Source organism: Rhagoletis pomonella, unplaced genomic scaffold (assembly GCF_013731165.1).
Source record: "Rhagoletis pomonella isolate Grant_MI unplaced genomic scaffold, Rhpom_1.0 Rhpom_scaffold_00007, whole genome shotgun sequence".
Lineage (NCBI taxonomy): Eukaryota > Metazoa > Arthropoda > Insecta > Diptera > Tephritidae > Rhagoletis > Rhagoletis pomonella.
This window is the reverse complement of record NW_023458561.1, coordinates 70,038,473-70,061,174: the sequence shown is the minus strand read 5'-3', so window position 1 is coordinate 70,061,174 and position 22,702 is coordinate 70,038,473. Positions and strand designations below refer to the sequence as shown.

The following is a 22,702-nucleotide window of genomic DNA, read 5'->3' as shown; positions in this document are numbered from 1 at the left end:
CTTATTATGCAGCACTGTGCTCACGCTTAAAATTATGCAAATCAAATTGAGTGCCGCCGTGTAGTGGATTTACTACGGTACATATACGCAAAGCGATGTCAGTTGTAGTGAGGTGTAGTCAATGTCAGCATTCATGTTTTCATTTTTGTTGACATAACCTTTCGATTTTTTCTGTGTGTTATTTAACGCCAAAACACCGCTTAGCAATTCCATTCATAATTTGCTTTGTTGCTTGTCCGCTTTCTCTCCACCCCCCATTGCGCTGCCAGACACCTGACTTTGCCGGCTTCTGCATTATCAGCGGTTTGGCATCTTGTAGACACAGCGTCGAGTTTTTCTGCTGCTTTTCTTTCGGATATATGTAAAAACATATCAGCTTTCAGGTAACGTCGTCTCTATCGTGCTACAGCGACTTCCCCTTCCTGTTCTACTTCTCTTCCACACGCTGTAGTGATCAGCAGTTTTTTGTTGTTCAATGCTTTGTTATTCCCGTTCAAAGTGTTGCTGCTCGCCTCTTTTTGTATGGTAATTCTCAGAAAATTTACATAATTCAGCATTCAGCGCTCTTAAATTAACGCGTTCTGACACTTGCACTCTTCGACGCTGGCGTCTGGGGCACTGTGACTTAAACACTTAGAATTCCTTATTAGTAGATTGGTAAACAATTTGCACAGACAATGCTGAGGCACTCACTTAAATTGATCAGCTGATGGGGAATGATGTAGACGACGTTAGTGTTACTTTAAATATGTATTTCCAATATTAATTAAGTTTTCGTAGAATATATGTAGCAATTTTTTAATGTTGTTGAAGTTTATTTTGTTTATTAACTTCTCTGTTTTTGTCTGCTCTTTGCAATTAATTGTATTTTTTGCAGAAAGAGAATAAAAATGGCGTCATGTCACCGGATTCACCCGAACAGGAAGCCGATTTTACACTCACACCCCGCACCGAAGCCAAATACAATAAAATCGACGAGGACTTTCAGCTAATGATTCAACGCACTCAAATGGCCGGCGCGAGCGCATCCGGGCGCAATCTCGGCAATACGAACTACACGCTGCCGGTGTCGGTGCCGGTGCCGGGCGCCTACGGTGATGCCATGCTGCAGGCGAGTCCGCAAATGTCCCACACAAATATCAGCCCACGGCCATCCAGCTCAGAGACCGACTCAGGTGGGATGTCGTTAATAAGTTAGTACGGAGTAGTGTCGCGGAGCACACACCACATTCTTACTTTCAATTATCGTTGCGTTCAGTTGTTTGTTGTTGCGAGTTTGGTTGTTTGTTTGTTGTATTTTTTGGTTGAATTCTATTCGAAGTATTTTAAATAGTTTTCTGTTTTTATTTCGCTTGAGTGTTTATTCGTTGTTTATGCATATTTTATTTTAAATTTTGTTTTTGTTCTTTAGTTCAAGCTCGGATGCTTTGATTTGACTTCTTAATTTGAAATTATATATTTTATAAATTATATAAAGCTTTTTTTTTTTTTATTGAGATCCACTAAGAACACGTAATTCTACGGCTTCTTTAGCGCACCTATGCTAGTTGAGAACAACGCAGGACCATAACCGTTACAACTTTTATTATAAAAATCGCTCCTTTACGTTTATTTAATTAATCCTTAAATAATTTCTGATTTTTATTTGATTGAAACAACAATTTTATTTATTTTGTATTTTTATCTAAATAATCTGCAAATAACAGTTATTTTTGATTTTTATATTATATATACATATATTGAAGACTTTTATTCATAAAAGTCATGAGTGTGAATTTAACTTTTAAAAGTCATCTATATATTTCAGTTACTGACTTTTATTTTTTAGGACATACTCATAAAACTCGTTTGTATAAGTCTTATTAAACTTTTGTTCTCAAAAACCTTCTTAACTGACTTCAAAAATAAAAGTCAGTGACTGATTTATATTGATGACTTTTATAAATAAAGTATTCAATAACTGTTATCTAAGAAATATAACATAAAAATCAAAAATTAATGTTATTTGCAGACTATCTAGATAAAAATCAAAAATAATTGTTATTTATTTAATTTTGCATAAAAATTAAAAAAAACAAAAATTATTTTCAAAATTGATTCTCGGCGAAAAACTAAATCGATTAGTATGTATCACTTAGTTGTTGAACATTTCCTCAATAGTGAACTTTTCAAAGACAGTTTTCATCAATAATTGTTATTTTACGGTTCCTGCACGAATCTAGAAAAGCGGAGAGAGACCATTGTTTGGTGACTTAATGCATTTTATGACAATTATTCGAATATTAACTGAACGAGATGCTCATAAATATTAAAATTCCGATTTAGGGCTGAGGAAAACGTTAATTTTTCACGCCAGCAAATGGTGAAGCTTTGTATACTATGTATGTATATAACACATACATATGTATATACATGCATCCCTGAATCTATATATTTTTTTCTATAATTTTTTAATTTTCACGTTTAAATATGAAAGTGTTGTATAGGATTAGTCTCATCTCATCGATGCCACCATCTCAGCACTCAGCGCATTGCATGTTGTTCGCCTTTAATTTTTATTTTTTTTTATTTTTTTACTTTACTTTATTGTACTTGCATCGTTTATTTTATTTGTATATTTTTTATATGTTATTATTGTATATTTAATTTATTTTTCCTTGTTTGAATTTCCTTGATTTCATTTCGTTCATTTTATTGCACGCATCGTTCGAATTTGAATTTCCTCCTAATCGAAAAGTGGAAGGAAATCATAAAAATGTATATTTTTGTATGTTTTACGCAAAGGCAATGCAAAACAAAATTTTTCTCTTTCTCTTATCTTTTCATTTACCACCACAACCACAAATCATCAAAAACAAATCGACTCACCAACAACTCACCAAAAAAATGTGTCTGTGTGTGTGTTTTTTTATGATGTCAATCGAATTCTACGACAACAACAACACAGTTTATCCATCGGGTTCCATGTTGGAGATGTCAAACGGTTATCCACATTCACATTCGCCGCTTGGTGGATCGCCCAGTCCAGGGCCGAGTCCAGGTTTAGGTGGGCACCAAAATATTAAAAAATTAAAAAATTAAAAATCAAAAAGCAAAAAAACCAATTGCAATAATAACAATAACCAGACACCCAAATATGCATTAACATTTTACTAAACAAGCATTTGATGCACTTTTAAACTTTTTTGTTTGATATTTATGTATTTTATATACTTATGTATATAATAATATTTTGCTAAAAGTCCACTCCACTAAGAACCATTTTTGTCAATGATAAATTAATTTTTGAACTCATATACATATGTATGTAATACCAAATAACCGTTGCATGCTGCCAGTTACCCACGCACTTATCTAATTTATACGCTTTGTGAGAGATATGCTTTCGAACCATCAAAGGCTTTGATTAGCTTGATTAATTTATATTTCTCATTTCCCTGATTTTCTTTTCGCAAAGAATTTCTTTGTACTAATTTTAATGTAACAAATGTAACTGTACTTAACACACCTTTACCCAGTAGGAAAGATCACCAATGAACTGTTTAAACCGTTAGCTAAGTGTGTACTTACAGCGAAAGCTTAAGGTTCATGAAATGTAAACATATATACATACATAGTATGTATGTCGGAATTTTAATGCCGCCACCCTATTTTTTATTTTGAAATCCAAAAATAGTTAGGAGGTGCTCAAAGCGCTCAAAAATTCCATGTATGTATAAAAAAAAAATAAAAGTTTTCCGATCGAAAAATGATTTTTGAGAATTCTACACCATTTCTATGAAAAGTTACTTTTTTGCGACCTCTAAATATTTTTTGATTTAAAAAAAAAAAAAAAAATATGCGTATACTTTTTTCGATACAGAACAAGCCTAGGGGTGGCGGCATTAAAATTCTGACTTACTGTTTTTGGACCACTCTAACATACATTTGGTTATTTAAAAACTGGGCATAGGTAAATATTTTAATTTTTGGCAAAAAAAAAAACTGGATATATAGTTTTTTGTTGTTAATTTAAAAACGGAATATACTGGATATGATCGCTTAACTTAAGGACATACATTTTTGGACATTTAAAAACTTTTTGGCCATTGGGCTGACATTTGGGACATGAGCTTTCAGCCATTTACAAACCGAAAAAAAATTTTTGTTTTGTGTTTAAAAACTTTACTTTACTTTTTAACATATGTATATGACCATTCAACATCAATTGTAGACACTCGTTGACAATGGAAAACGCAACGCTTAGCGCTCCAATGTAGCGACGCCAGTAAAAATCAACTTAAAAAGTTAAATTATGTTCAGTTTTTCCTTTCAAACGTTCGTCTGCAATATTTGAGTGGTTCACAAATTTACTAAAAGCTTCCCGAATTCCGCTAAAATTCCTGCGCAATTTTTTATATTATTTCATACGGCATTTCATAATTTTTTTTTTTGTTTTGTCTTTTTTTTTCGAATTTGCAGCACATCACTTGTCCCACAAACAACACTCACCGGGCGGCCAAAATGGACGCGCTTCCAATTTACGCCTCGTCTTACCAACGCCACTTGCTCAAAATATGTCAGCTACAGATGAGATTACCTATGGAGATGTGAGTAGAGCGCAACATTACTATTTTTTTTTCACTGGTTTAATTAAAAAAAAAAAAAAAAAAAAAATGTGCAAGAAAGCTTTATTTTGCTATCAAAGCCAAAAAACATTTGCGACTCTAAGCATAATTTTGTAGATATTAGAGGGTCAATTGAACAAATTTAAATTCATCCGTACGTATCTAAATATATAAACTGTTATTCTTCTCTCTGTGCAGCAGCGACACAATCAGGCATCACTCAACACGCCCGTGGTGACGCTGCAAACGCCCATACCCACCATGACGGGCTACACGTTTGGACCCCAAGACTTCTCGATGAGCTCCTCGGATGTCATGAGCTTACAGCCGTGGACCACTCATCAGGGACTCGTGCAGCACTCCGGGTGAGTAAATTTCGAATGAAGGCTAAAAATAGTTTATGAACTTTTTCGCATTTCTTCCTCCGCTGCTCCTCGAATGCAGTCTGCCACACTTGGCCATACCGAACAGCACACCACCGCCTGCCACCTCGCCAGTCTCGATCAAAGTCAAATCCGAGCCACAATCACCGCCACGCGATCTCTCCGGTTGCCATCACCACCAACAGAATAGCAATGGCTCGGCGGGCAGCGGCGGCAGTGGGGGCGGTGGCGGCGGTGGCGGTGGTGCGGCGTCTTCAAGCGGCGGCGGCGTTTCCACCTCCAACGCGCTCTCTCTTGCCCATATGAATGCGACGGCGGTGATAGCTGGCGGCGGCGGCGGAAGCTCAGCGTCTGAGCAGGCCGCCAACTTGAGCGTTCTAAGTCATCCGCAACAGCATCTGGTGATGCCCGGCTCAAGACCTTCCTCCACAGGACATCTCACGCCGACGCAAGGAGGTGAGCAAAAAAAAAAAAACAATTTTATTCTTTTGTTTGATTTTTCTTCTGCTCTCGATAAGTATTTAGCGAATTGTTGCTACGTTCTTTCTCTATTTTATTGTTCGTTAGCGTAATGCAACGCCTTTTTCGAAATATGTAATAAAAGTAATTTTCTAGAATTTAATTTTTGGTCAAATTTTATGGATAAAATTACGATTTGTAATGATTTTTTTTTTGTTGTTATTTGCTTTCATAATTTTCCAAATGCTGTTGTGCGCATACATTTGTTAGCAATTTGAAGCGAACTATTTTATAGTAAATTTTGTTAATTAAAAATCCGTAACAAATAGTGAATTTGCATAAGTTGCTCGGCAGCATGTCAATTTTTAGCTACACTTACTTTCATTTTTAATGTAAAGGATTTTTCTTAAATTTGTATTAACTTGTTTGGCAGTTTTTAATTAATGTATAAAAATACAAAGCTACGCAAACACAATAACAAACTTTATTAACAACCGAATAACAAATAAAACCGTTATTTTTTATGATAATTCGCTCCTAAAAATATTTAGGGAAAATATACACAGGGTTAGTAGGGTGCAGTCTGGAGAGATATTTCATCCCATTAAAAGAAAAAAAATTCCCAAAATTTTTGTAGCCTTCCTGGTGCAGCGGTGCGGTGCGTACGACAAACGCTTGACCTATTTACTAATTAAATCGAAGCTACAAACTGGCAAGAAAGGTTTTTTCTTTTAAATTTCGAGACTTAAAGGGCATCATGAAAAATTTTCATAAATTTTTTTTTCGAATAGGATTCTCCCTCATTACACTACAAACGAAATTTTAAAATTTTGATTTTTTTCTGGGCTAAGGCTAGTCCAGATTTCCAATAGATTTTGAGTCGCTGAATTCGAATCTGAACGCATAATTACTCCATCAGCTCAGGTTTTTTATATATTCTAATCCAAACATGCGAACATTAAAAAACAAAAATTTTTCTAGAAGTTCTAATTAATTAAAAAACGGTATGTTTCGGATATTCGGGATTTTTTGGAAATTGTCTGGTGCGAAAGTACATTTTAACCTTAAAAAGTAAAATTTACGTGATATTCATCATCAGGACGAAAGTTACTCATACGCACTGCAACACCGCGCAATTTCCAGCCAATTTCGAAATGGCTACCTAGTCAGCATACATATATAGTATAAATACATACATACATACATACATATCTTAATAACTTCCACTTTTAACTACAAGAAATATTTTATCAAACTCTTTGTGTTACTATTTTATTTGTTATTTTTTCTCTTTTTCTCTTTACATTACGCGGTGCGCAAATTCGAAAAAAACAAAAAAAAAAAAATATTAAAAACATTAAATTACAAAACAAAACTATTCCAGTGCTAGATAAGTATGAAGGATATCAGTACCGCTCGCAACTGGGTTCGAATTCTAGACTATGGAATTTCGCCGGTAATTTGGCCAACCAAAAATATTTAAGCATACAAAAACCAGTACACCAGTACACACATATAGTACATGTCTGCATAAAAACATTCCCAATTCATGTAAACATATGAGATCTATTCACATCATACATATCTACATACATATATTGCTCCCAAATACACCACACCAGTTCTCTCTCTCGCTTTAGTCTTTTGACCACCGACTGTGTTAGGTGTTTGGTTCATGCGTTTGGAACGATGACTTTTTTTCTCCTGGTGTTTATGGCCATTATCCCACACTCTTTCTCACTCTATGATCCGCCTCTTATAGTTCTTGTGTACATACATACATACATACATACAAATATTGTACGAAAGTCGCCTTTTCACTAATATTACCTACATACGCACATAATTCTCCTCAGTCCCAGATTTAAAGCTTTGCTTCATTGAATATTGTAAACAATTCATTGCATTTGCCTATGAATGTACGCACAGTTACATACATACATATTTTTATTTTATTATTATTTTTTTTTACGCTTCTACTCACAAACAACAATGCAGAAATAATACATTTAATGTACCTAAACACATATTTGTATATAGTATAAAGTGGCTTACTATTTTATTTGAAATCTACCAAATAATAAAAATCTATTACTAAAATTGTTGGCTACACAAGACTAGAACTACAGAAAGCCTTTTTATAAATGTTATATTTTTATCACGATTTTCAGTTTTTAGAAAAAAATTATTTCTTTGTTTAATTTTTTGTATTGATAATACTTTGAATTCTCAATTTATTTTTATTTAGAACATAGAAAATATGTATAAGTAATTTTTAAAGATAATTACAAACTTTCAAACTTTTGTTTTGGCATTTTTCGCTTCAACAAAATGTAAAATAATATTTTATTCTAAATAAATAGAATTGGAAATTACAAGAGGAATTGGAAGAATTGGAAATTATAGAGGAAAATTTTTTGTTTGTATCGGGCGCCTCATTTCGCAAAAAGTAATACCCCTTACAGTATTTTTGGTTTTCATACATACATAAATATTTCAAATAAAAACAGAATCTTTCAATTAAATTTTGAAATGGAGTAGATCAAATGCCTCTAGTATGAAAGCTTGATTTGGTATATTTTATATAAAAACTAGAGTTGACATTGAGCATTTTATTATTTATATCTCATCTGTGGGTTACCTTAATGGAAAAACTTTTCTAAACCTGAAATTTTCCCTAATTTTGTTAATTTATTTAATTACAATCACAACACTCCTTTACCACTGAATTCACTATTCCCCATCCATTCGAATATTCCCACCACATGGCTAACATAGCTACATATATACATACATACATACATACACACATACATTCTTGCATGACAGTCGTCTCTGCCATCGAATGCGCGATTTTTATTTATACATTAGTTTATCCGATTCCTTTACATTGTTATAGTAGTAGTAGTTTTGTAATTGCGAAGTGTGCATGCTAATTGAATATCACTAATACATATGCCTGTACATACTTACACTTAAGCATACATACTTACATACTACATAGTACATATTACCAAACCAAACCATCAAAGTGCATTTGTAAAATAGAAATTGCTAAAGGCTGCCAACAACAAGCATACGCAAGGAAGTGAGGCGCCGGCCTTAACTGTGAATTGCGCATGCGCATTGCTTAGTCGTTTTATTTTCGGGAGCCCGATACGCGCAGCATGAGCCACTAACAGCCAGGCGCCCAACAGAAGCCAGCAACCGATTAACCAGCTTTTTGCCTGGCGCCAACTTTTGATTCAGCCGCGTGGCTAGCCTGAGAGCCAGATGTGCGACGTTTAATCCAATGCAGTGGTCAGCAGTGCATGATCTGTTTTTACCGCTGAATAAACTAATACTGTATTAACAGCAAACAATCACACTCGCCCTACTCGCCTTGCTTCGCCTCGCCTCACCTTGCCTTGCCTTGCCTTGACTTTTGGCTTTTGGCTTTGCCCTTCCGCGCCACACTTTTCACCTCACTGTACAGCCCAAACTAATGAAATAACAGACTTTATAATTTTCAATACAGGTTCGGTTACACCCACCAATGTGCCATCGCCCGATCTCCGCTTAACGCCCAATCAGCAGGTGCAGCAACAGCATCAACAACAACAACAAGCGCAACAACAGCAACTAAATGACTATGACGGACCGAATCAGGCGCACAAGCGACCACGCATCTCTGGCGGCTGGCCAACATAGCCGGCGCGAGAGATTGGATGCCATAGTAGCAAAACAAACAGCAACAGCAACAACAACCACATGCATAGCAACAGCAACAGCAACAGCAATGGCAGTAACAGCAGCGCAACAGCAGCAACAACATTGAAGAACTATCAGCAACAACAAAAACAACAACTTGGCAGCAACAACAACACAAACAACCATGGCGCTGGCGGGGTAGGTGGAGGTGGCGGTGGTGTTGGTGTTGGTCAGCAAATGCCCCCGCCCGCCGCCAATTCACCTTACTTACGCAACGCAAGCAACAGCAGCGCCAACAGCAACAGCAACAGTGACAGCAATAATAATAACAATAACGGCGTCGGCGTCGGCGTCGGCGTAGGTATCGGCAGCAGCAGCAGCAGCAGTCCATTACTTCTAAAGTCCAGCTGCAACGAAATGCGCTCCTCTTACAACAACAATAATAGCTGCTTGAGTGGCAGCCAACATGCAGGGCGCCATGGGAAATATGGCAGCTACCTGCAACAACAACAACATCAACAGCAGCAACAACGATTGCTATTGCAACAACAACAACAACAACAAGAGCTTGACAACAACTACTTGAATGCCGTTGACTGCAGCTTCCTGGCGCAAACGAGCGTATATGGCGGCAGCGCAGGCGCCGCTGCTGGCGGTACAGGTGTTACTGCCGGCCATACGGCCCTTCCTTACCCCAGCAGTAGTTCCAATCATCAGCATCAGCATCACAACACGCTTGCGCACCACCATAGCTTAGGTGGTATGAATGCTTTGAGCCACCACGGCCACAATGCGGTCAATGCAATCATATCCAAATGAAATGTAGCGAAAGAGAAGAGATCTATAGATAGTGGAAAGTCACACTTTTGAGTCCAGTTTACAACCACAATAACTGAAACTAACAGAAACATCACCTACCAACAGAAACAAAATGAAGAAATTACTAAAATTTAGTAACTTGCAAACAAAAACAAAAAAAAGCATCACAGTCCCAGTTTAAGTTTAAGATATGAATCCAGGCTGATTAGTTAGAAGTTAGAGAAGTTGTGCATTCGAGTGCGGCATTTTTCGAAGGTGAAAACGAATGTTCGAGCCATCGGGCAGACAAGACAAGCTTTGCTAGTAGCCACTCGTGCGACCTTCAAGCGCGCCGCAGGCCGGGAATCTTGTGGATTAGATATTCATTAAAGTGTCATATCGTAAATGTAAGTAAAAACGTTGCTCCTAAAATAAGTGCAAAAGGCAAACAAAAAAAAAAAAAACCAAAAAAAAGAAACAAAGGAAATACTTTTTAATATAAATCAGAGCAGCCTATAAGCGATAAAGGGTGCAGTGGAATAAACTTAATTTTAATAAAAAGTTATCTAATTTAGTTTAGCATAAATTACACTTATATGAATGTTAAGAGAGAGAGAGAGAGAGAGAGTTAGTTAGTTAAGTTAATTTAGCCGAACGTTTGAAATGAGACATTCACTTAAGGCTGGCATTGAAAATGATCAGCATACTCATACACATACATACATACATACATATGTACATATCGTCGTTTAAAGTACAAAACCGCGTATCAACCAAATGCAAACAACAACCGAGTATGTGAGGGTGCATAAATTATTTTCATATGTCAAAATGGTACTCTTTTTTTATATAAAGCAATTGCATTGCTGGCTAGTATATTGCCGGACGAATGGATAAGGATTGAGCCAAGAGCTTGTGTGAGCAAATCCAATTTTTGGCAAAAAAATGTGAGTTACACGGTTTTGCAGAACGATGTTGTACTTCAAACGACGATATATATATATATATATATATATATACATGAATAGTACAGGACATAGTCAGATGCAAACTCATTAGCAAACGAGTTACTTTTTATTTTTAAATTTTCGTTAACGTAAATAAATACACAATTCAGCACGAAATAATGGTGATGTACGTAAATCCGAACGATGAATTCAGGCAAATTTCAAGTCACATAGAGTGTTGTAAAAGTCCGTTAATCTTAGGTGAAAGCCTAGAGGTATACGCAACTTAAGCTTGTTCAGCAATGAAAGCACTTGGCGAATATTGCCTAGCGAGAATTCATTTGTTCAACCAGAACAGAACAGAGCTAAAGTCCCTGCAGGAAAGTCTACTAATTGTCAGCTGGACTGCTACCAAATATGCTTTGCAGTTCAGCTCGTTCATCTTGAGTTTCAGATTTGATATTTTTAACATTGTGATAGCCTACGAAAAAATCGAATTATCCGGCAACGTGTCAGCAAAAACCAATACCACACCGTCTTACCACCGCGTCTTACATGTTGATGGTGTAGTCGGCCCTTATTCATAACCATTTAAAGAAATGAATTCGAGAAATTATCTGGCCCGCCACAATACATTCAGCGGCTTGGCGGCAGAGAAATGTTCAATTCACATAATTTATTCAAATTGAAAAATCGGAAATATCTTAACTCATTTATTTTGAAAAAACAAACTCAAACCTACGATCCCAAAACCAGAAGCCGTAATAATATTCTTGAGTATTGGATTCGCCATTTGTCCTTTAAACACAGCTGGTATGCCGCCGCATCAGCACCTACCAGTTTGTTAACTGAATGGGTTGGCTTTTCACTGCGGGGGTACGACAGCGAGGCGATACTTGTCATTAACTCCTTACAGAATAGTCACCCTGATGAAGTGGTGCCTGCTTTTAAGCAAGCTTAGCAATTCTCAAAAAAAAAAATCTGGAAATTTAAACGTTATAATGCGAATGTTAAGTGTTGAACATTCATTTAAGTTAAAACAAAAAAAAAAGCCACAAAAAAATAAAAGCAAAAAAAAAAACAAAGAAGAATATGTGCAATGTGTATAAAACTAAGAATTATACAAATCCAAATACGTAATTGCATGCAAGTCAAACACAATAAATACCCGCATACACATACTTATAAACACATTTTTGTTAAACATTTAATGATTTTAAATTGTAATCGAATTATAGTCTATTTTAAACAATATGTAATTTCAATAAAATTTTTTTCTATTAAAGTTTTTCGTTTTTTGATCGGTGAAAACGGCAAAAAGAAAACATAGGGTGAATGATGAATATTTGTAGTTTAACCCTTTAACCGCCAGCGTCGCTTATGTGTCAGAGATTTTTTCCACAGACACTTCATTGATTCAACTTGTAATACCTTTCCAGCCAACGAGCTTTTAATATAAAAATGAAAGCTTACACTGATTCCAGTATATCTCCAACCCAAAATTTGGCAACGGATGATGGAAATTCGTTCCAGAATACATCATACACTCACCCTGTCGGAAATAACAACAACCTAAAAGGAAAACTTTTTAATATCGCAAAACTTATTGGCTTTGCATGTCTTATTTTTTTGGAGTTTTTGGAGAAAAGTACAGATATAAAATTTTGAAAACAAAAATTGCAACCTAACAGTTAATTCATTTAATGCCTCTTCTTATTTGGCTCTCCAGTCATTTTTCGGGTTAGTTCGAGATTAACTAAGAAATTTTTTAAATGTTTCCAACTTCAGTTATTCAGCCAAGAGGAGAAAGTTTCTTCAAAGAACGCTTAATTACATAAACCTATTTGTGGAAGTCTTATTAAAATATTTTAAAAAAGATCAATTTTAAATTTCTAACCAAAAATGTTTTTAATTTCTATAGAAATTGTGCGCAGCATAAAAGAAAGTTGTTTAAATTTGCAAAGCTAAAAACGTTCATGCTAAACAAAATATTAAGAAAAAAACTGTTCTAAAATTTTTAGAAAATTTTTATCAGAAATGCTAACATTTACTTAAAATACGAATTTTTAACTACATAAATATGTACATAAAAATCAACTTTTTCTTTTTAAGCCTCGTACGTCAACCGGTTGTTTTAATATTTGCGTATGTATGCATGTACATTTTTAAATTCAATAATTTGTAAAATTTTCCACCTAAACGAAAATTAATATTTAAAAAAAAAAAATAAGTTTAATTTTAATAATAAACTATTTTAAGTTTTGAAGTCATAATTTTAATGTTTTTGTCACTTTTATTTGTAAGTACAATTATGTTTATGTAAATGTTTAAATAGAAATACAAATCAAAAAAACATTTATACAATATGCACGTACACACACACACACACCCATATAAGTGAAAACAACATGGATGCATACATACATACATACATACTTAAAAAAAAAACACGAACTTACATAGCATACATATGTATGTATGTTCATATATGTATGTATATATAAAAACAAAAATAATTATGATTAATTTAAATTTACAACGCTGCTCTGATATTTGTTTGTTCGTTAGTGTTAGTGAGTTTTTTTACCCTTATTGTTTTTACTATTACATACATACATTCATACGTACATACATGAAAATTTTGTGTATAATAAAAAGGATGGAAAAATTTGAATCATTTCGTTTGGTTTTCTTTTATATATATATGTATTGAAATAATTTCGTTATAAACTGATTATTTTTTTTTTTTATAAAAACTAGGCAACAGCAACACTTAATAGAAAGTTCTAAATTTGTTTTCATTTATTTAATCTTACTTTTGATGTAGAAAATTGAAAATTTAACTTTACAATAAAAATTGTAAATTCGTTACCATGATAAAAACGTGGTTGAGGTAAAACCGTTTTCTCAATTCGTCGGCCATGATTTTTTTTTTTGTAAGTTTGCCAGCATTTAGCCTATTCGAATAGATTTCAAGTGAAAAATATCCAGCAGCAACTTGCAGGAGAGTAACGAACGATATCTCTCAAGTTGGAAAATATCCATAAAAATACGCGAACGCAAAATTAGCAAAAAAACATGCAAGTTTCTAATACAGCTGATCGAAAATTTGTTTACTTACAAAAGCATGAAACTGGAAACGCAAACAAACGTAAGATAATGAGTGTTTGCTTTATTCCAAAACATTTGCTAGAACTTCAAGTTATTTTTAGCTTAAATATCATAGAAACAAATTTCGTAATTTTCATAAATTGCAAACAAATGACCTTGAGCAGCTGGTTTTCTTGCTGGCAAATTGATGCTGGTAAACATTTCTCCAGCAGGAATAAGCCACTTCCTCTGCAAGTCAACTGTCAATTTTCCCTACTTTAAAAGCTTTTTGCGTGCGCGAATGCCAAAACCTGATAATTTGTGACAATTTGCCATAATTATCAGCTTGTCCAAAAGACTATTGTTCAAAGTTTTTGTTGTTTGAGATTGAAGATGATTTTGTTGTTTGAGATGAATTTTAAAATTAAATTGCCTGCAACCGTCAAGCATTCGAAAAGTGTCACCCAGTGCTATGAACTTTGCTTACTTTCACCTCTAAGATCTCCGTAACGGGTTTAAGGAATGGTATTCCAAGTGTGCATAGTTTACTCAACAAGTAATTTTTAGCAAAAAAAAAACCGACTTAAAAAAAAATATATATATGTGTATATATTTCATGATCCAATGATCGGATCTAAACCGAATTAGTATGGGACTACCTTTCCGATACAAAAAGAACTATCGAAATCGGTTGACGTGGTCCAAAGTTATGCGGTAAAATACATAAAAAAAAAAATATATATATATATATATCCCGGTGTCCAGGCAGTTCATCAACGAAATTTAGAAAGATACTTTGTTTATTTATGTATATATGAATCTAAAGCTTACAAGGCTGCCCTACACTCAGAGAAAATTAAGGCTTTTTTCTTTTTTTTTTTTCTCTGAAGTTATCGAAGCGAAAAGATATCTCTTATCTCAGTTCAGGTGAGAGAATTCCTCCCACTTTTTCTTCATTAAGCTTCGTCGAAAAATCAACGCGAACTCTTAGCCACTTGCAACTTGCACTTTATTAATATATTATAATTATTACCCAACATTTTTCTAAGAACTCAAACAAAAAATTTATTTTTAGTGAATATCTTTTTATAAAATTTCAAATTTTTCCTATGATTTTGTTTTCGTTTTAGTTTAGTTTTTAACCGACTTCAAAAAAAAGGAGGAGGTTATCAGTTCGTCGGAATATTTTTTTTTTTTATGTATGTTACCGCATAGCTTTGGACCATGTTAATCGATTTCGATAATTCTTCATCGGAAACTTGGTGCCTCGCGGGTAGTCCCATACTAATTTTGTTTAGATCCGTTAATTAGATCGTGAAGAAATCAACGATAATCTTAAATTTTTATATGAGAATGGAAGTCGGTTTTGTTTTTTTTGCTTAAAAATTAATTGTTATTATGTAACATTTATTAACTGGATTCCGAGAATCGATTTTCGTCAAACTTGCTACATCTTTCGCAATTTGCACTAAAAATTTTAAATTTATAAAAAATCGGACTCAACTAGTCTCTTGCTAATTTTATAAGCTTTCAATAAAAAAATAATAATAATGATAATAATCAAATTAATCGAAAAATGAATTGTAAATTTCTTGCGACAATTTTGCTCTTTGCATAGCCTCCTTACGTTTTTGGTAATCCGAAAGTTGCAAGAGTCAAGAAGTTGAATGGCATGCAATGTTGAATAGAGAAAGTATTTAATAAAAAAGTATTTGTATTTTAAATACTTGTATTTGAAATATTTAACATCTCTGTTGAGTTGGGCAAATGCCATCTGGTCTTGGAGATTTATGGAGTTTGAAAGTCAATATAGCCTATCCGATTGTCTTCTAGTTTACTGTCCTATATACCGATTGGCAGCCTATATATCAGCATTTAATATTTGGCAAGGTAGTCTGCCTGTGCGGCGGTTAAAAAATGAATCCGTACAAATCACATTCGAGAGATCCTCGGTTCGGATCTGAATGCGAAGGAATCGTTTTATTTTTTAGTATTTCTTTAATTTCTTCATTTGTTATATACTAGCGATTGAAAAACCATGGACTTTTCCCTTAACATATAATTTCAATCCTTTTTTTAATCTTTTTATTTGAATTCCTTGATCTTGCATGCAACTTTAGATACTATAAAGTCTTTAACTTACAACACGTACCTACATATATATATATATATATATATTTACATACATATACATATATGTACCTTTGTACTTGCTGTATATAATGGTATATACATATGAATGATGAATGAAATTTGTACAAGCGTACGAACGTCATATTGGGCAAATCGATTAAGGAATAATTGGTACAACGTCTGCATAAATAGACAATTTAAGTGACATTGTTGTTCTAAATGTCAATTCCCCACTTGAGGCAACTTAACTTACATAATGTAGAAAGTAAATATTGAGAATTAATAATAGGTCCATTCAATAACTTTTCCAGTATATAAGTACTTGCAGCGAGAGCTTAAAAGAAAAATATAGAGTAAAATTGAGAGGAAGAGAATATTGCCAGAAAAAGTTATTGAACGCAAAACTAGTACAAAACTTGCAAGTTACGCCATTTTGACACCCATTCTCATAAAAATAAAAAAAATATACATACTTTGGATTTTAATTGTTCATCCATATTTTCATTCGATTAATTACGTTTCATCAAATCATCCGCTTGCAACACTTTTCTTACATTTAAATTTCAAACATAACCTTACTTTTTGGCTCCTGCAAATTCCTGCTAGAAAAATGTTTACTTGAAGGATTTGCAGCTCTCTCGGGTTCTTTCGCTCTCGCATTCGCTCTCTCCTGCAAGTTTTTTCGCAATTCGCAAGAATTTTTTGATATTGAATGGATCTAATAAATGCATATACAGTATCGGTCATATCTATAGCACGCCATTTCAAAGTGATATTGTGTGCCATTTATGTTTATTTATTTATTTTTAAGAACTTTCAGTTAAAATACAGTTCTTTCTCTAACAAAACCCATAGAAACCGAAGTTTAACAATTTGTAGAAAACAACAAAAAAAGTGCAATTTCACCCAAATTTCAAACTTTTTTCTCCGAAGTGTTGCGAATTTTTTTGAATACACAGTTTTATGTTATATGACCGATACTGAAAAGTTACCTAAAAATTTAAATAAATTAGGGTCCTTGCAAAACACAAAAAAAAAAAAAAACGACAAACAGATTCCTTCAAATGCACAAATCATTGTTGCCAGTGATTAAATAGTTAAATGAAAATTGCTCTACCCACAGAAAAAATAAAAATAAAGTACTAAGTGTAAAATAAAAATAGTTAATGAGGGTTTCGCACACTTTATAGTTATTGGATTGGAATTAAGTTTTTTTGTAAAGATGTTTAGTTAAAACAATGTGAATACAATAATATATATTTATAGCTAGAGAACAGCACAAATGTATGTAGATATATGCAGAGCAAAAACAGTTAAAAGTTCAAAAAGAAAAGGCGTTCCCTTAAACTCTTAAAAGCCTCAAAAGCTCGGTAAGTTTACGAGCCTTGTAAGAGAACTGTCAAAATTTGTATGGAGCTTTGTTGACGCGCACCTCGTATAATTACGAAGCAAATTTGACACGTAAATGACCGCGTAAATTTTATATAAAAATGTATGATCAAATAATGAAAACGATCGAAAAAAGTAGTAAGTGAATAAAATGAATGAATTTCACACACACTAACTGTATGTACTTGTGGTTTCTGCTAATTTTCGGCATTTTTAATGTTATGGAAAAAAATAATACGAAACAAAAATATATTCGAAAAATCCTGGTTAAGCTGTCAAACAGTCCCGTTACGCACTTATTTCCACATATGCAAAAGGGAGGGACGTTCCCGTAACAGCCTCGGAAAATTACGAGGTTTACACAGTTGAAGACTTTACGAGTTTACTCAAATACATGCATACTAGTATCCACATATAAATTGGTATGTATTTAACAAGTGTATGTATGTAGTATCGGAGAGTAGATAGTAAATTTATTTCGGAGAAGACAAATTTAAATTTAAGATTTTTCTGCACACAGTTTGTAAGCATTAGATATTTACAAATACAATATATGTGACTAACTATGTATATGAGAATGCTAAAGTGCACTCGTTTGGATGTTCGTTCATACAAAAGCGCGCGCAAGCGTTTAGCAGAGTACACTGGAAGCTAAAAGTATGCACCATTTCCAATTATTTAACTAAAGATTCACAAACAGAACCAGCTGAGCTGGTCCATCTTACCAGTGCATCTGCGGCTTTGAAGATCGGCAGCGTGTGCGTACATATGACATATTCGACATATTCAAATATGCATTCATATGTACTATGTATGTAATTTATACATAAATAAGTATGTATGCTAAATGTTATTGTCGTAACTTTTGTTAAATAATTTTTGTGTAATTTACAATACGAAAAGCAGTGGTCTTGTCTGCAAACCGTCTTGTAAATTAACCAATATCCAATAAATATCGATGTTTTCAATATGATTTGCAAAATGAAATTTCCAGTTTCCACTTTACTTTTGTTGCTCGAGTTCAATTGAGGTAGCTGGGATATTTTGAGTTACATTGAGTTGAAAGAATCAAGCGTGTAACTTACGCTCTGAAAATACAGATGGAGGTAGCATAGTCGTAAACTCAATTATCGATTGAGACATATCGAGCCCTAACCGCCAAAATAACGTAAGCGACATTTTTTTCAAAATTTTATTTTTGATGCAGAAATATTCCTAGAGCATCTAGATGCATTTCTGCATCAAAAATAAAATATTGAAAAAATGTCGCTTACGTTATTTTGGCGGTTAGGGCTCGATATATACGGTGACCGTTCGTACCGATTTTGAGAAAATTGTCCCGCTAAATGTTTTTTAAAAGTCGGGACGTATAAGTGCCCGATTTTTTATATTTTTACGGATTAAGTCCCGATTTTTCAGTGTTTTCTTTATTAATTTAATAAGAGTATTCTTGTACTCTGGCCCAAACCCAATTTTTCGAACAAACGTGGCAGCACTTTCGCTACCACAAGCGACATAGAATATAAGGGAGCCATAAACATATCCAGTATTCTTATTTTGTGTAATCTTTGGTTATGTTTTATTCTGTCAAACTGTCGCTATATTGCAGTCTATAATCCTTGTCACAGTTTTTAAGGTTTTTGTAATGATTTTTTAATTAAACAATTATAACTTGATTTTAGTGAAATTATAAAAAATAATACTGATTCCCTTACAAAAATCAGGGATATGAAAAATATATGTAAGCTGTAGATACAGTGGCGAAAATATAAATAGGGAAGAGACATTTTAGCATTATTTGGCTATTCCCCTTTCAATTATATAATGTTTATTATTTTTTTATGAAACTGGAAGACTATGTAAATCGAAATTTAAAATTTTGTACAAAAATGAGCAAAATTCTACAAAGCTTCATCAAAATTTTGAGCTTTTTAATTAGATTTCCTCGAAGTATTCAGAGTATGCGGCTTGTGTTTTTTTTTTAATTTTTTTGTGGAAGGTGTTGCTACAAAAAAAAATTTGGAACGTACTTTTTGTGGAAGAAAATGCGCGAACAAGAAATTCCCAAAAATCAACGGTAAGTCCAAGCTACTTCAAACGTGTACTTTATGACACTAGATTCGTAGATTTCTTTTTAATGTTCTACAAAGTGGGGTTGCCAAATTTTGATACGGAGTAAGGAGTACATTTATATTTTCGATAGAAAAAAGAGTACATGTCATAAAAAAGGAGTACAATTTTTTTAATTTTTAGTGCAATTTATTGTTACAAATTACCATTAATTAGGTATAAACAAGCAACGATATCTTAGAAATCTTTTTCAAAGCAACAATAAATGTGACAAATAAATAACTATATGGGTTGGCTTTTCAATAGGGACGATTGTTAAATAGATGGTGATCGAAGGGGGAGTGGACGTGGAACCCTTTCCGACCTTTTTGGAGAGGGCATGAACCGCCATTGACAAAAATGTTACTCCTGACCACCTAGAGCCCCTACGGGACCCCTAAGAAAAATTGCCAAAGGTCACAATTTTCACTTGCGTCCACAGTATTTTTGCGTAGAATTCGGTTCTCAATGACCGCCCTTACAGGAAAGTTTCCCCAACTAAAAACCTAAAGACTACAAAAGAATTCCAGGCTCTTCCTGAATGTATGACCATTTTTTTAATTTAAGCCTTATGATTAATTTAATATTTTTCTGATTTTTATACCCGAGCGCCCTGCCCCTAAGGCTATGCTTACACCTTTTCACTATCACACTTAACTGTGCTTACTAAGTAGTGATTGCCAAGATATGAATGGCAAAGTACAGCGCGCAAAATAATAACTGTCGCACAGGTTTTTTGAAAAATAAAAGGGTTCTTTATAGATTTTGTGTTTTATTTTTGTTAACTTTGTAAATATTTTACTTTAATTTTATTAATTGGTTTTGAAATTTTAATCCTTATTTGCATTTGCCAGCCTTGGCAGATAAGTACATGCGGCACGAACCTCTTTTTCAGGTGTATTTTTTCTTAGATTTTGTATAAAAAAAAGAAAAAAAACCTGTATTGGGTTGGTCGAATGAATGCCCTCCTAGTCACCAGTTTCGAGTCTTTTCGATTGCTGAGTATGAGGCCTTATGTTGGACAAAAGACGGAGTATAAAGGCCCCAAATGGGGGAAATTAGCCTATGGTTACAGAAGATATGTAATAAAGTAACCGACGAAGACTTGCGCTTTTCTCCCACAAAGTGTTTACCGCCGTTAAACCCAAATGAAAGTTGAAATTTAAAAACAAATTAATAAAATTGAAGTAAAATAAGTGGATAATTAACAATAATCTACTTATTCGCAAAATCTCTAAAGGCCCCTTTTATTTTTCAAAAAAAAAACTGTGCAACTGATATTATTTTACACCCTGTATATGATAAAATATTAATAGCTGGAAAAAGGAGTACAAAAGAAGTACAAAACTAAGGAAGGAGTACATTTCCAGATATTTTTTTTTGGGAGTACAAGGGAGTACATTACAATAAAAAGGAGTACGTTTACTCCCAAAAGCAGTACGTCTGGCAACCCTACTACAAAGTTTGAAATTTTGATTTACGTGTTTTCCACACAAAATTAAAAAGTCATGCAAACATGGTAACTCCATATCTTTCTATAATACGGAAAATGGAGTAGAATCCCTACCAAAAGCAGAAAATCCCAACGAACCGGGACCCCTCTGTTATAATTAAAGGCATGCAATAAGTTTGAATCAGCATACGAAAGTGAGGTCGAACATTATTCGAAATGTGTTTAACAAATTTTTAACCCACTTCAAAAACCCCTTTAACAAGACATTGTGGCTTAGAAAATTTTGATTTTGAATATTTGTTAAGCAATTTTGGGATTCTAGTACGGATTCAGAAGGGGGAACATTTTAACCTTTTTCTAAAATAATACCACTGCTAATAAAATTAAAAGTAAAATATTTTTTTTTATTAGATTTGTATTTCAAAAATTTATTTATTTTTTCACATCAACAGAATTTTTTTCCAGAATTCTCAGAAAAACATTTTCATTCTATCAGTATAGTTTTCCTTTTTGAATATAGAATTATAAAAAATTTCATAATTTTACCAGTTTTAGAATAGGAAAATATTTCTTATGTAATAGGAATATAACAAAAGACTTAGTGTAAACTCTAAGGGTCGATTGCCTTTTATGTGCATGTGAGCGACAAATTTGTCGAACATAAAAGTGTCATAAATCTTTCTAAATCTGTACTTAAAGTCAAAATTGCCTAATAAATAGCTGTGTCAAAACATGTTTAGCCCGAGTAATCGTTCGGCATTTTTTTATGAATAAGTTGGCAATTTCGGAGTACGAGGACGTACGACCTGTGCTCGGTCACTTAAAATGTTTATGCAATTACTTACACAGTGTTATTAGCAGCTTCCAAATCCATTCCATTGCAAATGTGGAATTGAAGATTTTCTAAAAAGCATTCCAAGTTGATTGGAAGATGGAAGAAGTAGGGAATCTGTATTTAACTCAAATTCCAAGAAATCTACATTTTATGTAGTTAAAATGCCAGTGAAAAATATCTACTAGCGTAACAAATAGTTAAACTCGCTAGAAATAGCAAATATGTGCGGCCGATACAAGACCTGTCGATTGCCGGGCCCCAGAAGAAGCCAAGTCAAAAGCAGACAGAATAGACGAAACACTGCATAAGGGGTGTCCAGATGTTGTTGAAATGGTCGGGGATTTGCAGTTGGACTTGCATTTGTAAATTTTATGCTTGCTGTCATGGCAACCGAGTGTAATTTTTTGTTGTGAATTTACATATGGACAAGATCCTGAGCAGCCCCATAGTTTTTAACAGACCTCAAATCCTCGAACTCGGCTACCTGAGTCAGAACTCGATAGCAACGTTTTCAATAAAATTGGTTTCATCTAACAATTTGTTGTCCACTTTTCATTTTAAAAACTCCACTTTGTAGTTGCCTTACGAACAGTGCCTCGTTTTTACAAAAAAAAAAAATAAATAAAATAAAATAAAACTAGAAAATATGTATTTAAGGCAGTGAATAAAGTAAAAGGGAAGAAAAAAATCTATGAAACCATGTAAGTAAAATAAAGAGAGCACTTAAATTGCAAAAACTAAATAGCTATTCATATACACATACATACATACATACGTATACACAAATAAGAAACTAACCAGTAAAAAAA

General features: G+C 33.7%; 2 protein-coding genes across 9 annotated transcripts in view; both read left to right on the top strand.

Annotated features, from left to right (window-relative positions):
* LOC118743470 (myocyte-specific enhancer factor 2) overlaps positions 1–9,173 on the top strand; it is a 148,482-nt gene extending 139,309 nt beyond the window's left edge. Inside the window, exons 4-10 of one of the 8 annotated variants that reach the window (XM_036476167.1) lie at positions 878–1,175; positions 2,948–3,046; positions 4,462–4,589; positions 4,806–4,972; positions 5,052–5,446; positions 6,834–6,905; positions 8,946–9,173. In XM_036476167.1, coding sequence (XP_036332060.1) covers positions 878–1,175; positions 2,948–3,046; positions 4,462–4,589; positions 4,806–4,972; positions 5,052–5,446; positions 6,834–6,905; positions 8,946–9,139 — 1,353 coding nt within the window. In that variant the 3' untranslated portion in view covers positions 9,140–9,173. Of the gene's footprint in view, positions 1–877; positions 1,194–2,947; positions 3,047–4,461; positions 4,590–4,805; positions 4,973–5,051; positions 5,447–6,833; positions 6,906–8,945 lie in introns of all 8 variants that reach the window. The other 7 variants (XM_036476166.1, XM_036476165.1, XM_036476169.1 and 4 more) reach the window with 7 other exon arrangements.
* LOC118743471 (fatty acyl-CoA reductase 1) overlaps positions 5,370–22,702 on the top strand; it is a 78,198-nt gene continuing 60,865 nt past the window's right edge. Inside the window, exon 1 of the mRNA XM_036476174.1 lies at positions 5,370–5,446. The gene's annotated coding sequence lies outside the window, so the exon portion shown is untranslated. The remainder of the gene's footprint in view (positions 5,447–22,702) is intronic.